Genomic DNA, 21462 nt, shown 5'->3' on the forward strand with positions numbered 1-21462 from the left:
TAGAGGCTTGGCCTCTGGACAAGACCTATGGCTTCAGCTGTGATGTCATCGGTGAGGTGTACAGTGCCATGATTCTACATAATGCGCAATTTAGTCATATTGTAATTTCCATACATTATACCGCCTATATCCTTCTACGGTCTTATGCTGTAAATGTCCTCAATATTTTTTGTCCTGAATGCACATTCATGCATTTATCTGCATTGGCCCGTTCGTTTCCAATTTCCATTACACCCATACAACTTTTCGTTAAAAGAACTGGATCTGCTCTTTTCATTTCCTTCTTAGACATCCACCTTACAAAATTCAAACAACCTACTAGCCCCTACACAGCCTAGAAATAAAGGGGCTTGCTAAGAAAGAATTTTAGCATGAGTGGGCAGCTAACTGAACTATGTATTTAACAGAGTCAACATTTAGGCGAGAACACAGTATTGCCTTCACAAGAAGTTTGCAAGCGCATGAGTTAAGCATGAGCTGTTCAGTTTCTGCTTGTTCGCGCTCTCAAATGCGTGTTCGTGAGATATTTCACCTCGAGCACGCAAACAGCTATTGCAAACAGTAAAAAAGCATCGCGAACAAGCAATTCCGCGTGTTCGCGGATTTTGTGTAACGTGATTAAGCAAATTCCACCCACCCCTAATTACAACTTCAGTGACGTCCCAACACAAAGGTGAATGCTGCCACAACTAGCTGCATAGTTTCGCCACTGATACTGGTGCAGCGCCAAATTGCTATGTGTTGGAAAGCCTCGGATCAGCCTCGCCTATGGGGTTAGCGGAAAGAACTGCTTAAGTGAGCACAATGTGCGACAGCGATTCTGAGAAAAAAAGCCAAATGTAGGTTGAGGAAGCAGGACTTTGCGCGGTCTTGAGACACAATATTACATGAGTGCCCCCGCATGAATGGAAATGGTCAGCTACTCCCCACCCCCTCTCGAAGAAGTCGATGAGGGGTGCTAAAGAAATAGAATTTGTCCTATAGTTGGTCTCTTTTACTGTAATGGGTAGCGGGATTGTTGTGCTGTAAAGGGTAGCGGTGTGGTTGGTTGTTCTGTTTTGCGGCTCTGTGCCCTCTCCCTTGGCACTGTCTTTGCAAGGTACTAACTGAGATGGGTCTCCAGTGGAATTTAGTGTTCATAGTTGTATTCTGTTTCCGTTCCTTTTTAATTTGTTGTCCTTTTCTTTTCCCTTTTACTATAAATGTAGCAAATCGGTGGCACGCATATAAACAATTTGCATTGTGCATAATGCTTGTCAATTCCTTTGCTCATCTATGGTTATCGACAACACAGTGACTATTTCATGCTGCTATGTCTCAGGGAGGGAAGGAAAGAATTGCTTATGTAGTATTAGAACATTTGTAATATGGAACACTCTATTGAAAACAATGGAGTGCAACGTGCTTCTACGGGCCCATAAAAGCCCGTAGAGCAACATTCCACGTTGTGTTTGTTCATAGCTATTGCTGTGAACAAAGGCCTCTTGGAGCTCGAGGGGATTTAAACCCCCTCAGGCTCTGAGAGGCCTTTGTTTTATTTGTTAGAATTTTCTGCCCTCTAGTGGCAGAATGTTCTAATAGTCTGATAGCCCTTCATTCGTGGGCTATACCGGGCATTAAAGCCCCACCGCTTTTTAAAGGACCTCGCCTTCAGCTCAGGCCTTTAACGCTGGAGAGGGTCTTTAATATAGTCTTATAGCCCACCGTAGCGGGCTATACCGGCTATTAAAGGCCAGCTCTGGCGTTAAAAGCCCGAGCCGAAGGTGAGGGACTTTAACAAGGGAACGGGACTTTAATAGCCGGTATAGCCCTGGTACGAACGGCTATAAGGCTATTAGAACATTCTGCCACTAGAGGGCAGAATGTTCTAACAAATAAAACAAAGGCCTCTTGGAACTTGAGATGATTTAAATCCCCTCGAGCTTCGAGAGGCCTTTGTAAAACATTGGAATGTTCCTCTGCAGGGCTTTACCGGCCTGTAGAAGCAGGGAGCACTCCATTGTCTTCAGGGAAGCTCCCAACATTCCAATGTTCTAATGGCCGGTATAGCCCACTATGGCGGGCTATAAGGTTATACTATTGAAAGGCAGTAACTGAAATGCAGACCATCAATCTGACTGCATCAACAAGCTGTTTTGGAAAATCTTTAAAATAAAAAATGTTATTAAAAAAAAGAACAGCATATGTGTTGCTAAGTCAACCCTCAGCTGAAAGAAGGTCCCTTTTGAGAAATGTGAGCCTGCATGGAGAGAGACAATGTTCACATTTGGGAGGAATAAACTAGGCCTTGAAGATATAGGTGCCACACATGTCAGTTGGGTCTGAGAGTTCTTGTTTAAGTGCAGATAAGCCCCTAAGTGTCTCTCCACTTAACATTTTAAAGAGCTGCGACAGTGGAGAGATACTTTTTAAGGGAATTTCTTACACCAGGGTTCAACATACAAATACTACCGCATCTCATGACTATCCAAGTGAAAAGTAAAAGACTGAAGAACCGGGTTTTAGAACCCAGCGGCGCCAGGGGCACTCCCAAAGTCTTCGGGTTCACCTGTCTTAGAATACAGAGACACAGGATACTTCTGAGTGGCGTCAAAGATCAAATTTATTGGCTGCAGCCAGTAACAGAAGTCCTAGAAATCATCACGGTATGAGTTCTCAGGAGACTGCTCAATTTTACAAAGCAAGTCATCCCTTTTTATGCCAAACATTATGCTTCAGGCAAACATTCCTTTTTTACAGCTTAACCAATCACACGTTTCCACAATGAAAGTATTGCATGACGACAAACCCATTTTACAGTTGTCCGGCCCATAATCAATCATTGAACAAACCCAACATTCTTCTTTAGACAAGCCGGACAAACCCATAATAAAAAGGACCACAACCCATATCGTAAATAGACCATAAAAGAAGAAACAGAAACAGATAGGAGTAGGATAAAGCATGTTTGTGTGCAGTAAAACTTTATGATGTCCTGTGCTCTGATCCTTAATCTTGATCAGCTACAGGGCAGGAACTGGTTTAACAAGGTCAGCTTCAGGCAACAGGGTCAGTTCACTCAGGTCAAACAGGAGTCAGCACGAACTCGAGCTAAGGTGTACATGTCCTTAAAAGACTAGTTCAGCCACAGTCACCGGCCTACGTGAGGGCAACCACAAAATGGCTGCCATACACAAAATGGAACCCACGGGTTCAGAATTCACAGAACCTCAAGACAATCACCTTCTAACAGTAGGGGATATGACTGTATCAATTCTATTTGATCACATTTTTAACTAAACTATGATTATCGTGAGAGCTATTGTCATGATCATATGACAATAAGAGAAGCAAACTGAGCACTTTTATTTAAAAGTTGTTGTTTTTTATCAAACTCCCCCACAGGTATCTTAGGGCACTATACAAAAAATTAAGCAATGAGATACCAACAGCAAAATAAGGTAGAGATACCAAATGAAAGACAAGATGATCATATATGACTTAATGTCGGTTCATATTAAGGGCCAGAGCTTATTTCAGGAAGGAGTGGAAAAGTGAGGTTTTTACTTGTTTGTATGTTTATAACAAACATTTGCAATCCAACCGGTCTCGCCTATGGGACCTTATATGTATTTAGCTATGCAGCACATTAGCCTGCGTGCTGAAACATCTACTGTTCTTTAACATAGAGGGAAAGTAAGGAACAAACTGCGTGACACGCCAGGTATGGGAACACATGGAGAGAAATATTGCCTTTCAGCAGGAAATGGTATAGTCCAAGGCTCTGTTTTTAAAATAAAATCAGGGCCTTCGGTGGTCATATCACTGAAAATACAAGATTTGAAAAAAATATTATTGTCTACGGGTGGTTGTGGAAGACAATTTCTATGGACTGGAATCTAGAGAATGCTAAAGTGATTCTGGTATTTTACAGACCTCTGCTGGTCATTTTCTATCAAGAAAGTTAAATAGAATCAGTTCCCAGAAAAATAAAAAAAGGAAAGTCCCTCAGCAGTAAGCAAGTATGGTATTTTACTGACCTCTACTGGTCGTTTTCTATCAAGACAGTTAAATAGAGGCAGTTAAACAAGCAGAAAGTAATTCTGGTATTTTACTGACCTCTACTGGTCGTTTTATATCAAGGCAGTTAAATAGAGAAAGTTGAACAGAAAAAAAAGTCCCTAAGCGGTGGCAGACAAGTCCTAGGGTGATCTCCAGAGCTCACAAAGTACATACAGATATAAATATATACTAAAGTAAATACAAGAGGTCTCGAATGCTCGACCTAAAAATCTGGGTCTGATGTCCCTTGGTAAGGAGTTCCAATAGCAGTTCCACCTGAAAAACACATGCTAGGTTTTGGCGTAACTTTGACTAACTGGATAGTCCAGTAATATCTATCCAAACTATACTTCTTTTTATAATTTAATATGGTTAGAGATATCAGTGGTAAAGTGGCTTGGAAATTATGATGCTTCCTTTATGTTTGTAATTGGCTGGAAATTTCTACTGTCCCTCTCTTCTTTGGCCATAGTCGAGTTTCTGTATGTCATGTAAGCAGAGATTTATTTTGAAGTTATGATAAAGGAATGATAAAAATATAAAACACATTAGCAATTGCAGCACGTGTGAAGTAGTGATTTTGAGCTTGGCAGTTAACGTCATTACCGCTACAGACACCGGGTGGTACATGATTGGACCTGTGTGTTAAAAGTGCACAATACTCGGTTTTAGTGGGTAGGGACGCGGAAATAAGGAAAAAGGCATTTTTTGATGGCTATCCCACTATGAAATTGATATCTGCTTTTAAAACTTAAACAAATCGGAAATAATAATTAAAAGCAATCAAAGTGAACGTAATTCACAGAAATAAAAATTAAAGTGCTTCTTCCCCCCTTTAATGTTTTTTATTGGAGTATGACACAATTAAGTTTAGGAAAATTAACTAAGTTTATCGATTTCTGCTTTAGATCAGAGTATCCCAACAGCAGCTACATGAAGCTGTAAAACTGATGAATTTTCGCGAAAAAAGAAACCTTAGTAAGTAATTTGTGTAAAAGGTTACACGAACATGGACTGCTATAATTCAAACACCATTGCAGATAGCAGAATGTTGCTGCGTGAGCAGTTATGGCCGAGAAAAATGGCCAAGCTGCAGGTAGTCTGCCCTGTACAGAAATCGATCATATAGTTATCCTGCAGAATCTAACACACGCTTTTCAGAAATTCTTTGATACATTTAAGAGATTTTGCTGGTCTGTTACTCTTTGTTTAAATTGTATAAAGCTACATTTTGAAACCCATCTTAAATCTCCACATTTTACTAAATGTGGTACATAGCTCAGAAATGAATGAACATCCGTGCACGTACAATATTATCAAATGTAATAAAAAAAACCTTCACGTAAACATATTTCAGTTACACACCTGGCGTAGTTCAGAAGACCCCACCATTGAATGCTTGTGTAAATGGTGCATTCTATTGTGAACATGCTGGCTAAAAGTCTAGTTCTTGTAAATAACATTTCCATTTACTTTGTTATCCGGTGCTTTCTTCTGACCTATCTGTGGGAGCCAACGACTATACAGCGGTGACTGAGGAGTGATGACCTATTGGGCACAATACTCTTTAAGTGAAAAGGATACTATGAATACACTTGGCCAAAATGAGAACTGAAAAGTAAAGTTCAAAATGGAGCCCAGAAAGTAAAATAAAGTAAAGAAAGTAGCCCTTGTTGGTATAATGCAGATCACTTACACGGGAACACGCACCTCAAGTCTGATAGAGACAGCCTTTAGTTATAACATATTTGCAACATTAATGACAGGCACATTTAAGCAATGACTTGTGAACAGTATGAGCAGCACACTGCTAGACTCATTTTCAAGTGTTTTGGGTAAGATTGACTCCAATGATGCTTAGAATCGGATGTCTTAGGTCTGCTGGACTGAGCATGCTCCACTCTAGACGGGGACAATGCTCAGTTCGCGTAACTATGAATTATGCAGGAAACCACCTAAGGAGAGACCGAAATCCACTCTCAGTGATAAAGACCTTCAGAGCTAGAATACATTCTCCATTGTGGTGATATCTCCATGTTTCCCACAAATTCACACAGAAGAAAGATTGTTCCTCACTCATCGAATCCAAACTCTAAAATGAATATTGATGTGTTCTTGAAGATTTCTGCTCAACAAATCCTTTGTAAATGACAATGTTGTGTTTGCTCTGCAGGTAGTTTCTGATGTTCTACTTCGGTTAAAAATGGGAAGTCACCCCTGTATCTCTCCGCCCACTTCTTCTGCCTCGTTGCCTCAGGTTTGTCTTACATACGACTCTCATCTCTCTTCATCTCAAATAAACTCAGGCATATTTTTATCAACTGAGTTCTCACCAGTGATCGTTAATTTCCCGTGGAATGAAAAACACTCTTTCCTTCGAAAGTTGCCCGTAACGTAGTCTTTGAGGCTTGTCCTTAAATATCTACCAGAAGGTGTGACCAATGAAGTGCCTAATACATTGCTTAAAAGGCTAGTAAAATAATACAATTATTCTCTTTTGCATCTTTAAAACAATTTCATATTACAATACCTGGTATGAAAGTAGTTCAAGCATGCTTACGTTTCATTTAAAGATGTCTATCTTTCCAGACTTATCTAAGTCATTGATCACTGTTTGATGGTGAATCTACTTTTAGTACATTTGGCTTTTGTTATTTGTTTCTGTCCTTTTATGAATTTTGCTAGCTATATTTTTATTGAATACCATAGACCAGATAAAGGCTTTTCCAAGTTTCTATTTCCTCACGCCTATTTCTCTAGCCCTACTTTGAAATAATGTCATAGATTGCCTGGGTTGGTGGAAATGCCTTTCTTGCATGCTCATTGCCTGCACTTTTAGCTAACATGTCCCAAAGCAGAGGGCCCATTTTTTACAACATGGGTTAGCATCTCTGAGTCACAGTGGAAGTCTCACTGGAATCCAAATTATATCAGGTAGGTACTTCCCAAGAGTGATTCACAACTGGGTGGGATTTATGTTTTACTTTTCATTATAATCAAAGATACAGTATACGGAATCAGGCCTATCACAGCTCATCACTCCTGATTAAGGTTCCCTTTAAGATGCTTGTGAGTGGCTGACACAGTTTTAGACCTTAGTTCAGATAGGTTATGGACTCTTAGCTTCACCTCACTTTCGTTAGGATGAGTTTTAGCTATATCCGAAACTGTGCTTCATGCACACCCTGGCACACAGCCTTTGTAACCCGCCACACATTGTCCTGCATCGTCACACAGCAAATTCTCTAGACTCCTTGCTTCATCTTCAGGACTGGCATGCTGTTGTCTTCCGTGCAGTTCCCAAGGGAGGGAAGGCTGGGAAGATGTTGGCCCAGGAAAAGTAGTGGGAATGAGCACCAACCATAACTACAACCCACACAGTCTGCAGGCACACAGAGCTCACCTAATGCTCCCCACAGCACAGCCTGCTGCTGGGGCAACTTTGATTCACATCTACCTATGTTTCATGTGCACCCTGGTACTACTGAGCTTGTCTTTGTATCTGCCACTGTACCTTCTCCTGCTCCCAGTGGTCGATTTGTGAAAAAATAAGCACCGGGGCGCTCGTCAGGAGGCAACTAGCAGCAGCCCATTGCTGCTATTAGCGCCGCCTATAACAGAACTAGATACTAACCATGAAACCCTACAAGTGGGGAGATGATGTGGCGTAACAACCAGAGCTGCCGACTTTGGAGCTGGTGAACCAGGTACGAGTCTCTGCGTAGGCTCAAGATCCTGTGATTCTGGGCAACTCACGTAATCTCCATGTGCCTACAAAAAATGAATGTATCTTTAACTGGTGCTCATGAAAAGCGATCCAATACCTTTGGGTAGAGTTCGAGCTCTAAGCGCCAGTGTTGACGAATACGTTGCCGGTGCTCAGCACCAGAAACCACCAGCTCAAATTAAGCACTGCTTCCCATGCCTTCATAGCCTTGGTTCCCAGGGAAGGTACCACAAGAGAAATGCCAGCCCAGGAACGAGAGAGGTAATTAACACTAGCTGCAACCAGTATTCAGATCAGCCGCGGCCCGTGCAGGTAAGAGCGGTGTGGCCCTGGAGAGTTCGACAGATGACGACGAGGGAAAAATAATGATTGATTTAAATTTCCCTTATGGTCGTCTATTGAATACCCCCCAATCCTACCCCACCGCCCTTACCTGCACAGGCTGCAGCTGTTTCAGACAGCCGACTGCCCCCTGCCCTTTCTAAAGCTCCCCGCTTTTATCAGAAGGGCAGCAACAGGCTCTGGCAGTGCAAAGTGGTGTCACAGCAGGTGACAGAGACTTTAAAGACCCTTTGGGTTTTTGCATGTTTGTAAGTCCTCAGTGGAAGCAAGAAGGCCAACATCTCATTCATTTGATCTTCGGCCTGAGTTTTCATCAAACAGAATGAAGTGAACTAAATGAAGAGGACAGAAGGTTCATGCTCAAAGGGCGGGATGTCATTAGTATACTGATGATACCCAAAATCATAAACGAGATAACAAAAGCAAACAAGCACTGGCAAAGCAATAAGTTTGGCTTTAATGCTCCAATACATGCAAACAATAATTGTGCATGCCTGGGTTTGGATGAGGTAGCACAATAATACCAAACCTAATAGCTTTGCAGATGCTTGTGTTTGTTGTAGTTCTCAGGCAGTTTCTCAAAGTTGTCACCTGCCTTCTTTTCCCACTCACAATTCGGCATGTATTATGCAGGTTAGTGCTATTCCCTGCTAACTACATACTACATTGAGACCAAAAACTGTCTACAACAAAAAATATTCGCCATGTTTTGGTTTAGGCTTTGTTATTTATCAATTGTCTGTGCACCTACATCATCATTCCTTAAGTCTACTGTCAGTCAAGACTGCCTGCTGCAGCAAATGTATTTTGCAGAAAATAAATCCGCAAACATAAGTTACTGAATAAGGTATTTAGAAGATGGACGGGCAGCTGATAGGCAGTCCCATCATATACAATAGACAAACAGTGGCAAGGCGCCTGCTATGTATATTTTCGAATAACAAGCTTTATTTAGAACTATTTTCACGGAAGAGCCTCGCAAACACCGGGTCCTTTGAAGCCAGGTTGGAGGGTGCTGGGAGGGTAATGTAAGCAGACTTCGGTTTGCCCACCTGCGAACACGGCTATAAATGGGAGCTCTGATTAAAACTCGTACTGTTGCCAGATTAACGTCATAAATTAATGATTCATAACTGTCAAGAAAAATATGAAAACGAACAAAAAACCTCTGAGCGAGCGGAATCAGCATTTTAAGGTTTATTTTGGAAATTTCGTCAATGAGAGCACAGGAAACACACTTAATAGAACTAGCCAGCTGGTGTTTTGATTACTTAAATATTTTTTTTTGCAATTGCTTTGATTTAGTTATAAGAAAAGAACGGAATAAAAACTGTGGGAATGCATTAGCAACCTTGCATGGATACAGGTTTATTATATATTCATGTGCAAATGGATTAGACACCAGGAAGAGACAGTATGCTGCTCTAATAAACTTTTTATGTACCTAATAAGTACATTAAACAAATTGAAGCTCGTTGCAGTGAGAGCCAAAATGCACTGTTAAAAAAAGTGAGGTCTGAGAGAAGCCACCGGCTGTCATTTTATTAAACAGCCGAAGGCCTCGGCCTTAAGACAAGATATGAAATGTGTGATGCTCCGTTTGAAATGACTGGTACAGGCTGGTATTGACTCCGTCTCATTATGCGGTGTTCCATTTATAAACATAGCTAACCACTGCCTTTATGGAGACTTGTTGTGCTGCTTTAATAGGCTATCGATCGAGAGCACGGTTTGAGTGGGCTGCCACTGGATTGTGTAATGGCTCACAGGAGGCAAGGTCACCGCACCTGTTCATCTCAGGCTGGCAGGCTGTTAGCATCATCTTCACGCCCTCCCACCCACTCACTCCCACATCTGTGCGGTATGTTCTTAAAGGCCCCTTTCAACAACTGGACAATTATACTGTTTTAATAGTTTTATGTGGCGAAAAAAGCTGCAAACCACAAACTGCGGTATAAACAGACAAGAAAAAACACAAACATAGAATCAGTAGGTGATGCTGCACCCATCCGTATCAGTGATGACAAGGTGGGCATTATCTCCCAAAACAATGGACAGCTCAGAAGAATGAGACCTCAAGGCTCTAATTACGAGTCTGGCGGTCCGAGGGCCAAATAGAACACGCCGCTTAAGTTTATATGCCTTGACTCTACTTAGATGCTTTAAGTTTACTGCTGGTCATTCTCAGCAGTCACCGCAAAATAATGAAATAAGCTGTCTACTCATCTGAGGGCCACACAGGATCAATTGTCATTCAGGAAGGCTTTACATTTTTTTCTTCTTTTAATCAGTTTATTCCATACACTCAGCAACATCCCCTAAAGTATTCAGCACTAGAAAAGCCATCCGTTCAGGATTCCTCTTATAGGTGATTGTCCACCTTGAGCATATCTATGGACAAACAAAAAATTGTGATGGGATGTCCTCACAAACATCAGCTGTCATGCTTAATTACAGGACGCCCCTTGCTCTTCAAAAACCTAGTTTGATGAAGAGTGGGCCTACACTTTGTAGTAAAAGAGGCATTGAACCAGTGATATGAATATGTAAAAAAAAACAATGTGATAAATAAAAAACTACCTTTTAATGGGAGTAATATATCACTTGGTATTAAAACCCAGTGTGGAAACTAGGGGAATCAATACCCATCCCCACTTAGACCGACAACATGTTACTGCCTTTTGGTTCAGAAGAGACCGTGGCATTCGTCAGGACGGAACACAGGATCATTCAGATATTAGAACAAAATTGCTGAGCTATGTAGTTTTTGAAGGACAACTCATGCAGTTTTTAAACTCCACATGCTCTCAACTTCTCAAACTATTGTCTGGGAATTCATGAGCAATAGCTTGTAGAGTAACCGAAAGATGCCAATTTTTCTGTATAGCTACAAACAGGAAATACGTTTTCTGTTTGTGTTTACCAGTAAAAAAAGATGGAAAACTGCAAGCTTAATCATAAACAATAACATCTACTACTACTATAAAAACAAACCACAACCCGAAAAGAAAAATCAATTTTTCTCACAAATATTCTCTAAAAAGTTGGGAAAACTCTTCGTATTTGCATGCAGGTCAATTAGCATTTTTCTGATATTCAATTTGCAGAAAAATTTACTGATAATAAGTTTTTCTTATTCATTTAATGTTGTAGGCGTAGGAAAACCAGTCCTAGAAAAACCAAGAAGTTTGCTTAGTTATTATTGCAAACAAATACCACAAACTGAAAAAAAAGAAAACATTCAACCATATATATGTGGACACAATATGCTTCAAATTTCTTTTGTTTTTTACATTAAACACATTCACTGATGTGGCTGTTTTACTCATCATGTTAAGCTTTTTCAGTTGTACAATGCATTTTAATATTGTTATTTGTTAAGGAGACACAAACAAATCATCATTAACCAATCACTCAAATTGCAGGCAGCTACAATCTTATATAACCAATTTCAATAAGGAGATGGAAAATAAATCACCATCCCACCTGGCACTTGCTGTGCACCTAAGATAAATAACTGGAACCGTATTAGAGAATGCGCCCCAGGTGCGCAACGGGCATGTGAGTCTGCTTTGCGTCCCACCGGGGAACGTTGGCATTACAGAAGGGACAGCAAACTCTTGTGTGCACCAGCGCTTTCTCAAGAGAGCATTCCCTCATTTGCATGGAAGCTTGGCCCTATGCGAATGAGGGTATGCCCTTGCCTCTGCACCCGCGCAGTATTACAGGCACAGAGGCAAAGAAGCTGTCAGGAGGCACACTATCAAGGCTTCACCTGGAAGGTGGCGCCCTGTCAGTGTGCCCCCTCATGGTAGCCCTATGGAGGGGGGCAAAGAGGGTCCCCCCCCCCCCGACATCCCTGTGCAGGCAGGTGCAGACACTCACAGCCAGCCACGGCCCGTGCATGTAAGAGCGGTGTGGCCGGGTGGGGGAAAAGGGGGAGGGGGTAGGGGTAGGAATTTGACGGACGAGGGAAAATGAATTCTTTATTTCATTTTCCCTCGTGGTCATCTATCGATTTCCCCACAACCTTGCCCCACCGCTCTTCCCAGCATGGGCCGCATCTGCTCACTGCAACCACTTGCAAGGGGACCTCTCTCCCCGCTTGAAAGTGCAGGCACAGAGAGACACAGAGCAGCTATGAAACAGCTGCCCAGTATGTCTCGTGAATGTCTCTCGAGTTCGCGGCTGCCCTGAGGGCAGCGTATTCTACATAACAGGGCGTACTTTTCCTGTTTACACATGGCACACCTGCTTAAAGATGTGCCGTGGCGCAAACTGTAAAATTGCGCATATCTATAATAGGGCCCCAGGTATGTAAAATCCATTAAAAAATAAATAAAATAAAACAAACTTTTAACAGATTTGTCACTGAAGGGAAAGAAACTCTTTTTAGGTGGATGTGAATAATGTGTACAGGTTTTGTCAGTTACTTAAAGTGAAGACAAAGAGCCAATAGGTAAAGTGGGCTGGCTCATAATTTAACAGACCAAATTTCCCTCTATGGATGTATATTTTGTATGAACTGTTTAGAAAAACAGTTGCATGACGAAGCTCTCTCAAAGGCCAGGTTTGAAAACATGGACTGCAACTGTCTTGTTGTCTTTATTCTTTTATTTATACCTACAGAGCTGAGGGTGGTGCAGGAAGTAAACCAAATATAGTGTTTTTCTTTTTTTTATGTAGCACTTCGAGGGCCTTTAGAAAATTATCAACATGCAGCACTGTTCTGCAGGGGACTGTCTTCTCCTTATGCCGTAAAGGGTTGTTAACCTCTCCATGTGGCTTCACAAATGGGGTGAAAATGCACACACTGAAAAAGATTGTCATATTCCAAAAACTTCAAACGATGGAGACATTTTCGTGCTTTAAGTTCGCCCGACCGTCCGAACTAACCTTGCTCTGGCCTGGCTTAGGCCGCCCTGAATCACAAAGCTGAAACTGGGTCACCGCAGCAACAATAATAGGGGCCCAGGCAGAGGGCTCTTTCACTTTCATTCACTCTCAACATAGGAAAAGGCAACTGAAGTAGGCGGTGAGTGTAACCTGAAATTGAAGACAGCCCAGGGGAATTTCAACATTGCATAAAAACGTGTCACACTCTTTGCAGGACACTTAACCTGTACAATATGGAAGGCCATTGCAAACCAAGCAAGTTCTTACTCCGTTTTCTCTCTACAGGTGACTCACAACAATGGCGAAGACACAATGTACTTGATTTTGGTGAATACAAAAGATTACACATTATGTCATTTTGCTCTGGTATTAATAAAGGTTGAAAATATTAAAGGATTACATGTATTGCTATTATAAGTTATTCGTGCTAGAAGCAAGAGGTTAAAAGTAACTAGAAGACAACACAAACAAATGTAACTTTGTTGAATTTCTAACATATCGTCTGCATATCTTCTCCTGCACAGCATTTGGCACACAACATAATGTGTTACAAACCAGTGCGTTGATATAACACAAAGCAGGGTCTGTCAAGCAGTGGCATAGCGTGGGGGGTGGGTCACAGGGCAGCTGCCCCGGGTGCAAAATTCTTGGAGGGCGCTAAACTTCTACAGAAAAGAAATTCGTACCACTCATTTTTTTTCTTTTAAAATGTTGCACCAGGAAGTGTTAACAGTCCACGGGTTAGGGGGCGCAATACTTGCCTTGCCCCAGGTGCTGCCAACCCATGCTATGCCGCTGCTGTCAGGTGTCACTCAATGCATTGTATCATGTTAATGTGTAGGATTTACACTTCATACTTTATTGTGGAGCCAGGTATCCTTCCAGAAGGTAAATGTTTATTACACGGTGCCAGATACTGCTTGCCTTAAAGGATGCTATAGGTGCTAAAGATAACATGTTTTGCTGTAAATATCACGTATGTTGTCAAACCCACTCTGTCCAGATGGTCCTTACATTGTGCCATGTCAAAGTCAATGTCTCTTTTTATTAGGGAAGTTGATCGTTAGTCTTAGCCTAGGATCTGCCAGTTCCTTTGGCAGAGCATGATTCTGAAAAAGCCCGCATGATCATATTAAGAATAATAAGCCCACATCAGAGACACTCACACAAGTATTTTGAGACGTTTTACCCTTTTGAGCAAACAAGCCAGTGGCCCCTCTTTATCAATACAGCCTCCAGGACTTTAATTCTCAAATGACACAGTATGCCTCCCTCTGATGACCTTTTGGCCGGTCAGAAGATAGCCTTGGGTTAAACATATTCTTATGAGTTAGGTTCAGCAATGTTAAAGTGCAGAAGGGACTTATTGCCAGCTCAGTGGTAAAGATGCATTCATTCAACAGTTTCAGATGTCCCCTCTGCCTGGATCACGATTCTCCCCACTTCATTTGGAGCCACTACTGTGTTTCGGATGACAGAGATAGCATTACTGTTGGAAACACCCTGTCTCCAAAGCTGGCACAAATCCAAGTCCAAGACCATACCAGTCATGTGTTGTTCCTGTCCCGTCGTGGCACAAAAAAACAGTAAACGACCCCACGGGGTGGGAAAACATATCCAGTGTGTCAGGTATATTGACATATCATTACCCAAAAACAAACCACTCATTTGGGGTTTACTCATGAAAAATGTAAAGGATGCCGGACAGCTTTTCATTGGAGCAGTGGAATGGTGAACCGGCCAATACTTGCATTTTTTGACAAAACTGCTTCTGCATGGCGGAAGCAGTTTTACCAATAAAAGGCACCACCACAGTACCAAAAGTGGTGGACGGTCTGCCATTGGACTCGCAGATACAGTGCATTTTGCATGGCAGCTAAATGGAGGCCCGCCTACAAGCCATAATGAGGCTCTAAGTATTTATTTTTTCGAAGTATACGACCTTAGTGACATGCACAGTTTCGCTATATGCCTGACATGCTTATTCAAATTGTCAATTACAAGATTCTTAATGGACTCCAAGGCCATCTTGCTCTAAGCTATAACTAATATGTTTTTTTCCCAATTCTTAGTTTATTAGTTAAGCCAGAAGTGGAGTTATTCATTTTGGAGGGGCATAATGCTATCAACTCAACAAACCCACAGTGGTTGGGTAAAAACACAGTTTTGAGTGAACCTCTGCTCAACCCCTGGTAGCTTTTATACAAGCAGCAGACACTCCCCAGAGAAGTGCATGGTAAGTTAAAGCAGTGGCAACACATTCAAAACACAGAATACAACACGCTAAAATTACCAAACCAATTAAAAAAATTAGAAAAAAGTAATGAGCCATACGACACCAAGCTCATCAAAACAGGCCAAGGGTTAAAAGAGATATTACATTTTAAGGCAATAAGCACAAAGGAAAAACAGCTGTTCTCAGTGTACTGGAACCTAGGGACAGTTTCAGACGGATCAAGATGGACTGGAGGCCGGATACACCAAGTCAGTTGTTCTGGTCAAAGGTTTACCTTTAGACGTAGCCTCCAACTGCAGAGAAAACATCCTCAGGTCCTGCAGCTACTAGCTGCTCAGCGCAGGAGGATAGGTACCTGGCCTCTCCCCAGCCAGGTATTCTACAAAGTCTGGTTCTCTTTAGTCAGCTGGACGCTCTTGAAGTCGGGACACTTTCTGCTTTTTGCCACTGAAACAGGTAAACAGGAGGAAAATCCTTGACCCATTGAGAGCAGGAGGTCATGTACCTGGGTGCCAGTAGGATTCTAGATCCATGTGTCTTTGTGAGACGTCACTTCTTTTAGAAGGAGTCATACATCAGGAGTTTTCTTCCAGCAGGGCCTACATCTACAGATTGAGTCTTCACAGGTCCTGGAATGTTCTGAGAAGGAGGTGGTGGTTGATGTGCCAGATTTATCCTGTGCACTAGTCAGTGACTGAAGAAAATCTGGCATTCACTCCTAGCTATTTTCTTGGTTTGCCCACCTACTCTTGAAGCAATTGCTCTTTGCCTTACTGTATAATTACACAGGATCTCCTAATTCAACATGGCAGGACCCAGCTGCCACCAGGCATGCCTGTCTTCCGTTTATTGGCCACTACCCTACCTGACATATTCAACACTGATTTCTCTCCTTACTGTCACTGGAAACCAAGTGTCTAAGAGGTCCAGGGGAATGAATAGGGAAAGCCTTTCTGGCCATCTCCAAATCAAAAGAGGTAGTGCAAAAGCTTCCCTTTGTTCTGCCAACTGTTCCTGGCACTCCCAGCTGGCTAATCCCTGCTACGGGGTCAGTAGTTAACACCAATTAGCTTTTTTTCTATGTTCCTGGGGAAGGCACTGTCCACAAAGTTGTTAGCTCTCCCAGCCAAAGATGTGTATTACAGCTCTGAAGGTGTGATGAGTAGAAGAAGTGATTTAAAGCCAGTTCTGGCTCAGCCTGCTAAAGTACATTTTCACAAAGCTAAGTTTCTGCTTAAGTTATCAAACATGTAATTTCACCATTAAGTCGGGTATAAAAAGCTAAGCAGGAAATAACTCTGAAGCATTTTTCTAGCCCTCTTCATAGTGGAGATGACAAATAAAGTCTTGAATCTCAGTCTTCGCACATGTAAAAGTGGACACTAAGGAGAAGTCACCCTTTTTTGGTGCGGTTAGCAGTTTATGATCTTCATTGTGCAAGATACCTGCACCACTTTATATCTGAAAAGTAGGAACATTTAACAAAGTCTCAAAAAACAGTTTGATTTAAACTGAGCTGGTGAAATCCTCTGGCAATCTCTCAGGAAAAGAACAATGTAACCGAGGAAAAGTACATAGCCCATTTTGGTGCAGAGATCAGATTTTGACTTCCAAAGGAGAGAAATTAAAATTAAACATGACATTAAAATAAAATGTAGGATTTTAAGACCTACCAAACCCACACTGCTATACAATTTTGCTGGGAATGGAGTTTGTTTCAGTCTGTCTTGTGTGTCAGAAAAAAGAGGTCCTGGAGAGTGATACTTTAAGGGGAAGCGTGCAAGATAAGGTGTGGTAAAGAGTGTTCAATGCATCTTCGTCTTTGCTATAACATGGCACTACAGCCACCTGTTGCCTAAGGAGGACAGCAGACAAGACAGAAGCTGCTGCTGTACATTTTACACAAAGCCACGATTGGGCCAAGAGGACTACAATTGAAGGAGGGTGAAAATAACCCCATTCCCACAACAATGTCATGTTACATAACTAATGGATACCGTTTTGGATACACCATATGTACCTTTCTTTAAATATATTTAAGGCTGCTCTTTGGTCTGTTTTAGTCCTGAGGAAGACCCGCCATGATGTATAGTGAATAACACTTGGTCACAGGGTAGAAACGTTGACAACATTACATTATATCCTATGTCAGCTATCCTTGGAATAAGTAAAGAAGATATAAGGATACACTGAACAAAACATTTTTGGGACATTTTGATTATTTGTGGTTCCAAGGTCTCATGTTTGTGTATGTGATCACTGGGAGATTTGTGATTTTCACTATGTACATGTTAATGTGATGTATTGTTGTTTATGTTCTCTGGACAGCCGTTGAAAAGAGAAATATTAAAATAGATAGATATACATGTTTTGATATATGAAAATAATATATTTAAAAAAGTTAATGGTTGTGTTGTGTCAGTGGTGTTATAATTTTTCTTTAAAGATTTATGTCTTTTGACTAGGAGAAGTTTCACAAATGTTTGAGGGATCATTTATAGGCCCTTCTAGTATTTAATCAAAAACATTATTTTACAATTCCCCTTGAGGAGATTTTGTTCACCCGACAGAACTGTTTGTAGCTCATAACTGCATACCCTGGTTCTTCAGGACAAAGGGTAACCCCATTATATTTAATGGTAAGGAAGACTTCAGCCATAACGAAGAATGGATGGGCTAAAAATGAGACAAGAGAAAAATAGAAAGAAAGGTAGAAAATACTGTCCGAAGATACATTTTTAATTAAGACATCCAATACCATGATATAGACTGGGCTTATTCAGGGTTTATTTTCTTCTGGTGAGGTGCAGCTTGAGCCCCACAGCAAGACACAAGACACAGAGAAGGATATGATGACTATGTTATAAAAACAGATAGGGATGGAGGGAAATGCTTGACAGAAGCACAAATCCTTTAGCTTAACAGTCCTCCAGAACTGCTGGGACTGCAGTGGAAAATTTCAAGAATGACATATGATCCTATTTTTTCATGGAGGTGGTAGTCAATACACAGGGCAAAAGTCAAAATGACGTCATTGGAAGAAATCAACAAATTCATTTTTCAAAAGCTTTAAACACACAGGAGCGGTCATGGGTAAAGATGTAAACTCAGTAGGTTTATATATGGTGCCATGTGTACGTAGGGAATCATGTAGTCGGGGTGAGTTTGGTGGTGTTAATACAATTTAAAATTTTCTATGTCTGTTTTCATGCTTTGTGGATTTAAACATTAGATCACCTAATACAGAAGGATGTGGCAAAGAGTCAATCAGTCTATTTTTTATTCTTTTTTTTTACTGATCAATAAAAAAACACAAACAAATTAAAATGTCCATCAATATAAATGTTTATTAACATACAGACCGTGTTGGCAAGACACAAATTGCCACTCCTGTATAAGAAATATAATAACAACACAAACTGAAATGCCAGTATTCAGACATCAGCAGTTCTTCATTATGCTTTGGCATAAAAGCTATTGTAATATGTAAAGCGATAATCACAGAATAATATATTGCACAAACGTCCCTTTAATTATCATGTCATATGCCTCTATCATTCTTACCTCCCACCTCTCTTCATGGCTGCTGAGACAATGGTTTAGTACCTTTGCCAGATGCTTGTGATGATGCTGCCACAAGGGATGAGAAGTAAACTTGGCTTTCCTCAGCAGATATCAATTTCATTGCTAACAAAGTGTATATATTTTCTTGTCTTTGCAACAATTCACTAAGTTTTTGGAGGTTTTTGGTAATGCCGTCATAACTCATCATCAGCTGTCTCATATCTCTGTTTGCCATTACTAAATTATGAGTTAACACATTCTGACTCTCAACAGCCTGTAATCGTTTTCTTTTTAACCTTAGGGATTCCTTGTTAATCTTATTAACTTCCTGCTGGAGAATATTTTGCTTCTCCAGGCTACTATTAAGTTTCTCAAGGAGCTGACAGCATATTGCCGGGGTATGTAATAGTGTTTGCTCAATGTGCCCTGGTTGGGGTATGGTTTCCGTCTGTTCAGTTCCACTGTGTTGCATTTCATTGAGATAAAACCCTTGCTTCTCTGGACCTTCAGTGGAAAGTGGGTGTTCTAGGATATAATCCGCACAGCTCTGTCCAAAAGGCAGCACCTCTCTGCTTGCATATTCAGTGGGTGAGAGCTCTTCAAAGCTGTAATCTTTAGAGCCCTCAGCTAATGGCAGTACCTCTGTTGTATATGTGGAGATGTACAGGGGTATATCCTCCTGCACTCCATGTTTTGACAGTGTCCTGTCCATAAAAGCTTGCCTTGTATCAATCCTTTCTTGCACTCCCTCCTGTGGGGTGGATACAGTCTCTTCTCTCACGGGCTGTTGAATACAGGCTTTCATTCTGTCATCTGCGTAAGAAAAACCAGTTGCACATAATAACATGTTCTATTATGAACATAACTTGTGTACGTGTTTGTGCTTGTAGACACACATATGCCTTAAAACAGTCATATGGCATTATATACAGTGCACCAACATTTAATCATACAATATCTTCTTGCAATCTTTACCACAGGATGATAAGTACCTTCTAATTACATAAAACATGATAATGAATGCAACACATCATTGATGACCCAACTGTGTGATCCTGGCTGTAACACATCTTTATTACTAATTGATGTTAGCTTGCAACATTGGAAAACATTTCGACACAGGCAAAAGCGGCATACAATAATTATAAACCAGCAAGTATGGCATCTTGATTCTTTCTCTGTACATTTAAGTTGAGGAACTGTCTCCACATGCTTTCCAGGTGAAGGAAGACTATCACTGATCATTGATGTGTGTGTCCTTGGTGTTCCACATCAACTGAGGACTCTCAAACTATGACTGTTACACCTCCCCTAGAACCCTAAAGATTCCATCTATCCATGGTATTGATTTAAAAAATACAACATTCATTTCATTGGAAGATTTTGAGATGGTAATGAATATATCAACTTATATTTAAGGCAAATGCAAATTTTGATGACAGAAATAAGTGGTGACGACTTTTGCTGACATGGTCACTGTATGATGGACACTCGAGCTATGATTGCCTACTGGTATATTTATGGGTTGACAACACAAATTTATTAGCACTTGTTGGAATACATTTTGTTTCAAAATAAAGCTTTTCTCACACTCAAGGAATGGACAAAGTATTTGTTCTTAAGGCAAATCCTTATAAGATTACACAAGTGCGTGTAATGAGAGTTTAAATCCCCTTTCTTTATTTAGCACTGGTTATTGCTGAGTCACTCACTCCACAAAATCATTTTAAACAATTGTGCCAAAAGTACTGATTCTTCTCATAAGAATTTTTCATGCCATGGTTGTGGGCATCATGTTTGCAAAGATCCTGTTGCACTTAATACAATCAGGACTATCTCAGAATTTTTCTTCCATATTCCAAATGTCATCAGCTAAGTATGCTGGCAATTTTAATAATCTTTAGCCTCTCCAGGTCAAAGAAGAGGTACATCTTTCTTAATGGATACTCTATAATGCTAACCAAAGATTGATTTTTCATTTAGTTCCATTTCCTATTAATTTAACTTGCTTCAATTATTCCTAAATGTGCATATTTAATGACTCTAATATCTCTGTCATACAATGTCAAAATCAACGGGTTACTTTCTAGCTTTCTTGGCACTATCTTCCAGCTGTATATTTTTAATGTGGATTGTGAGAAAACCTATGTGAACATCATCTCTCTATAAATAAGCCAATAGGGCAATTGGATTGCCTACTGATTTGCATTTCAGATACTGCATATCAAAATAGTAGATTCGTGACTGTGGATACTGCCTATGAAAATAGCTGATTTTATTGACAGAGTAGCATATTCCCAAAAACGATGATCCTATATTTAAGATTTGCACTCTCACAGGTTGAATTCCAACACAAACTGTACATGCTGGAATCACAGTCAATAATGCCTAGTTCAATATCTCAATGTAATAATATATCACTTTTTGAGGTACTAAAGTGTTAAAAATAATCTTGATTTCAAGATTTATTTGAATTGTTCAAGGGAATGCTTATTAACCAACTCAACATATAATTCTCAAAAGCACCACAATAAAAAGGGGCGATGGAAGGGTCCAAGACATTTAATTTCTTCAACAAAAAAATCTTATCAGAAGACCCCACGCAGAAAGAACACCCCTAAATACCGACCCATGTCACAAAACAATTCAAACTGGA

At 40.7% G+C, this 21462-nt stretch overlaps 1 protein-coding gene across 8 annotated transcripts in view; it reads right to left on the reverse strand.

Moving 5' to 3' along the window:
- Positions 1-21462, reverse strand: part of NFIA (nuclear factor I A) — a 453578-nt gene that overhangs the window by 171302 nt on the left and 260814 nt on the right. The window contains exon 5 of one of the 8 annotated variants that reach the window (XM_078669690.1): positions 18574-19619. The exons of the other annotated variants lie outside the window; for them this stretch is intronic. Coding sequence (XP_078525816.1) covers positions 18820-19619 — 800 coding nt within the window. The 3' untranslated portion in view covers positions 18574-18819. Of the gene's footprint in view, positions 1-18573; positions 19620-21462 lie in introns of those variants that run through there. 8 annotated transcript variants of the gene reach the window in all.

The sequence above is a fragment of the Lissotriton helveticus genome, chromosome 1_2 (assembly GCF_964261635.1).
Source record: "Lissotriton helveticus chromosome 1_2, aLisHel1.1, whole genome shotgun sequence".
In the NCBI taxonomy this organism is placed as follows: domain Eukaryota; kingdom Metazoa; phylum Chordata; class Amphibia; order Caudata; family Salamandridae; genus Lissotriton; species Lissotriton helveticus.